The 4,753-nt window shown below is 38.2% G+C and overlaps 1 protein-coding gene across 1 annotated transcript in view; it reads right to left on the reverse strand.

Moving 5' to 3' along the window:
- Nucleotides 1–2,704, reverse strand: part of LOC307251143 (fibulin-7) — a gene marked incomplete at its 5' end in the record, with an annotated part of 13,158 nt that extends 10,454 nt beyond the window's left edge. The window contains one exon of the mRNA XM_080028464.1: nt 2,639–2,704. Within this exon, the coding sequence (XP_079884590.1) occupies nt 2,639–2,704 (66 nt within the window). The remainder of the gene's footprint in view (nt 1–2,638) is intronic.
- Between the last annotated feature and the right edge of the window lie 2,049 nt (nt 2,705–4,753).

Raw genomic sequence — 4,753 nt, forward strand, 5'->3', positions numbered from 1 at the left:
GAAATGGGGAGAGAGAGAGAGAGAGAGAGAGAGAGAGAGAGAGAGAGAGAGAGAGAGAGAGAGAGAGAGAGAGAGAGAGAGAGAGAGAGAGAGAGAGAGAGAGAGAGAGAGAGAGAGAGAGAGAGAGAGAGAGAGAGAGAGAGAGAGAGAGAGAGAGAGAGAGAGAGAGAGAGAGAGAGAGAGAGAGAGAGAGAGAGAGAGAGAGATACTTTTTTGGGCATTTTTATGCTTTATTGATAGTGTAGAGACAGAGTTGAAATGGGGCAGAGAGGGGAGTGACATGCAGAGAATGACCGCGGGCTGGAATCGAACCCGGGTCTGCTGCTGGCCGAGGCTGTCTCTCTGTCTATCTGTCTGCCTCTCTGCCTCTCTCTGTGTCTCTCTCTCTCTCTCTCTCTCTCTCTCTCTCTGTCTCTCTGTCTGTCTCTCTGTCTGTCTGTCTGTCTGTCTGCCTGTCTCTCTCTCTGTCTGTCTGCCTGTCTCTCTCTCTGTCTGTCTGTCTGTCTCTGTCTGTCTGCCTGCCTGTCTCTCTCTGTCTGTCTGTCTGTCTGTCTGTCTGTCTGTCTGTCTGTCTGTCTGTCTGTCTGTCTGTCTGTCTGTCTGTCTCTCTCTCTCTCTGTCTCTCTCTCTCTCTCTCTCTCTGTCTGTCTGTCTGTCTGTCTCAGGTGTGAGGTCTATTCATAGAGGTGAGGGTTTTTAGAGTCGCGGCCTGTTGCCATGACACCTGGGTGAGAGTTTGACCCGCGTTCACATCGACGGCTACAGTGTTCACAATAACATGAAGTTAGGAGAGGCAAGTTTATTTCTATAGCACAATTCAGACACAAGGCCATTCAAAGTGCTTTACAGGGGCAAGATTAAAATACATAAAACACATTAGAAAAGCGAATGAATAGAAATAGGCCTAGAACATTTAAATTAAATAAAAAATTACAGGTTAGGCAACAATGCTGCCACATAGGCCTAGTAAGTTTGTTTTTTGGTGTTTGCACTGGTAAAATTAAATGCAGCTGAGCTCTGGAAAAAATTAAGAGACCACTTTTTTTTTTTTTTTTTACCTTTATTTCTACAGGTAAATCCCATTGAGACCGAAGACTCTTTTACAAGGGAGACCTGTTTTCCTTTCCCACGTTACCATTCACACACACATTCACACACCGATAGCAGGCTAACTATCGACATTCACACGAGGCAAGGTGAAGTGTCTTGCCCAAGGACACAACAACTATGACACAGGTGGCAGGGCAGGGATCGAACCGCCAACCCTTTGATCATTAGCCGACCCGCTCTACCAACTGCAGGACTAGGCTTACTCCATGTCTGTGAAACTGGCCCATAGTCACAAAACATGTTAGTTAAAATCAAGACAAAACTTAAATTAATTTGATAATCCAGCGTTAAAATAAGTTAAATAAAATAAAATGATTTCCCCCTAGTTCATTTTAAGTTTTTAGTTTTGACACAGACGCCTGCTGTGATCGTTCAGACATGTTTCACATTAGGGCCGGACAGACAGACAGACAGACAGACAGACAGACAGACAGACAGACAGACAGACAGACAGACAGACAGACAGACAGACAGACAGACAGACAGACAGACAGACAGACAGACAGACAGACAGGGCCGGACACTGCAGCTGAATTAAAACAGTAATCCAATTGCATTAAAAAAAAAATCATAAATGTTTGAATAAATATGCAAATTTGGCAGTAGATGTTTTATTTTTTATTTTTTTTATAACATATTGGTGTCAAGTTTTTGCAAGTTTTGGACACATGTCTTTAAAATGCATTTTCGTCATGTTTTTTAAATAACTAAATGTCTCATAAATCAGACAGTGAACAACATATGAACAAATCCTTCTGTAATAACCTTCAGAATAGTGCTGAGAATGTTTATGGAAAGTTTAGTTGATGTTAGTGCTTTAGAAGTTGAGATTTTTTGTTCAGAGTGTTGAAAAAATAAATAACTATAATGTTGAGATAATGTCCGTTAAAGATGGTTGTACAGGAGAAATATACAGACGCAAACAGACAAGGTTTAGTCAAATAAACACCTGAATGTACACGTTGGACCTTTGATTTATACTAGTATGAAAGAAGACATGTTATGGAAGATAAAGAGACAAAAATCTCAAAATTAACCAGTGCTTGAAAAATTATATTTCTACCAGCATTGTCTCAACTTAAATTCATAAAAAATTAAAAATCGAATGTGCTGTTCCTAATGTCAATATCAATTTACCTAAAGAGTGCATATACATTGAGGAACCTCATATAGTCTTTTCTAGCTTTTCATATTATATAATAAACATATAATAATTACTTAAACACACATCATTTGAAAAGTGACTCAATAAGCACATGAAATATTCAATTTTGCACTGTTAGTTTTATTTTACTTTACTTTTTTTTTTTATAATATTTTTTATTGATTTTATTTATGTGACTGTCTGTGTATGTCTTGTATCACTTTGTGGTCCCTTGTATTTTCTCAGTTTAAAATAAAATCTTAAAAAAAATAAAAAAAAATAAAAAATATTAAAAAATTGTTTAAAAAATACATAATAAAAATAATAAAAATAACAAAAGCAAAATTTAAAAAATACATATAATTTTAACACATGTAAACTTACCTGGGCTGAAGAAAACGACAGATAATGTAGACAAACAGTCAGAACAAAAATACAGACAATCTTCATCGTGTATTAGAAATAATCTCTGTCCTCGTCTTGTGATCAACTGAGTGTTTCAGACTCCTCTCTGCTTCACTGCTCCTCTGAAAACTAAACCATCTCACACTACAACACATCTCTTTACTTTGAGGGCACACACACACACACACACACTCGCACATACACACACACACACGCACGCGCATGCACGCATGCACACACACACACACACGCACACACACACACACACACACACACACGCACGCACACACACACACACACTCTCTGTCTCTCTCTCTCTCTCTCTCACACTCAGTCACTCATTCACTCTCGCTCTTACTCTCTCTCACACACACACTCACACACTCTCTCACCATCTCTCTCTCTCACTAGGAGACACACACACACACACACACACACACACACACACACACACACACACGTCTCTTTACTTCGAGGGCACTTGCCAAATTTCTCCTCTGCACTGCAAAAAATAAAAAGTTAGAAAACAAAAAAGAAATTCAAGGCATTACACATGAATTATAAGTTATCTCAACAAAACATAAAGAGTTGGCTCAAATGTAGACAGTTTACCTTCAAACGTAATTTTTTTTATTTTAGCCTCAAAACTCGAAAAAATCTAGTTGCATTCAAAATATGAATAATGTTACCTTTTGAATTTTTTGCAGTGCACTTACTCACACCCAAACCACCCCCTCCCACACACACACACACATACACCCCCTCTCCCCCCACTCACACATACACTCCCCCTCCTCCCCCCCCCCCCCCCCACACACACACACACAACCCTTGTCCCACATCTGGAACAAACTTTCACTTTTGGATCCAAAATAGAATTCGTCAAATTATAAGGAGAAGCTTTGCTACTGTTTGTGTCTCATAATCATCATTATATATTGAACAAAAGCAGATACACTTTGGTCACTGTATTAAATTCACTCACTGGGACTTGGCCATGTAATTTGAGCTCCAATTAAAATGAATTATACGCCCCACTGTGTGTTGTTTAAAACATCTGTAGGCTTAAGTGTATGGCTCCTAAATGACAGGGTATAAGTCTGATGATTTGACCCGCCCCGCCCTAAAGGAGGCCATACTATATGTTAGAAAAAAACCTTTAAAGCTGCATTATGTAACATTGTGTGTATCAGAGAAGTGAAACATTTTCTAAGGTGTGTTCTATACACTGAATAAACAAACTTTCCTCACAGGGAAAATGTAGATCCCTGGAACACTGTTTGAAGTTAGAAAGCTTCCTGAAAAGTTACTGTTTCACTGTTGTTGTTGTTTACAGCAGCAGGGCCCACAGTTTGGTTTACAAACACATTCTAGTCTTAACGTTTGGTTCCAGGTTCCTCAAAATAATTTAGTTTTGATTAAGAACAAAAAACAGAATGAACAACAGGAATATAAAGAATACTATACCATTTACCCGCACATAGTCAAAGACTAATCTTGATTTCACTTTATTTCACAGACACACTTGCGTTAAGACAAACAGAATAAAATCAAATCAATCAATTCATCATACAAGGCTGTTCACTTTGATGTTCTGATGTGGAAGTGGAATGTTCGAATGTGGCCGGATGAAAATATTCAAAAACTCCAAATCCCAAACGTACATATAGATGTGGTGATGTAGGGTACTTTTTTATTACTTATTCTTTCAAGCACACACCTGGGTTGAGACAGACGACTTGCCTTGGCATCCTGATCATAATTTACCAAAATGCTGTACAACATTAAAGTTAGTACTTATTAGTAGTTATTGACTTGTTAGTAGTTATTCACAAGCAACTAACAGTTACAAGCGCTATATAAAACCTATCAATTATTATATAGTTTTATGGTGTCTAATAAGGCAGGCTGCTGATGAATTCCCATCATCGATAATGTTTAACTTAGATCTGCACTTTGTACCTGCAGCTCATCCACACAAGTCAGATCAAATCAAGTTTATTTAAAAAACAATCAGAATTGACTAAAATGCTGTATAACATGAAAGTTGGATTAACAAGCAACAAACAATTAAAACAAAGAAAAATATGCGAT

This window comes from Ammodytes marinus (assembly GCF_949987685.1).
Source record: "Ammodytes marinus genome assembly, chromosome: 5".
Taxonomy (NCBI): domain Eukaryota; kingdom Metazoa; phylum Chordata; class Actinopteri; order Uranoscopiformes; family Ammodytidae; genus Ammodytes; species Ammodytes marinus.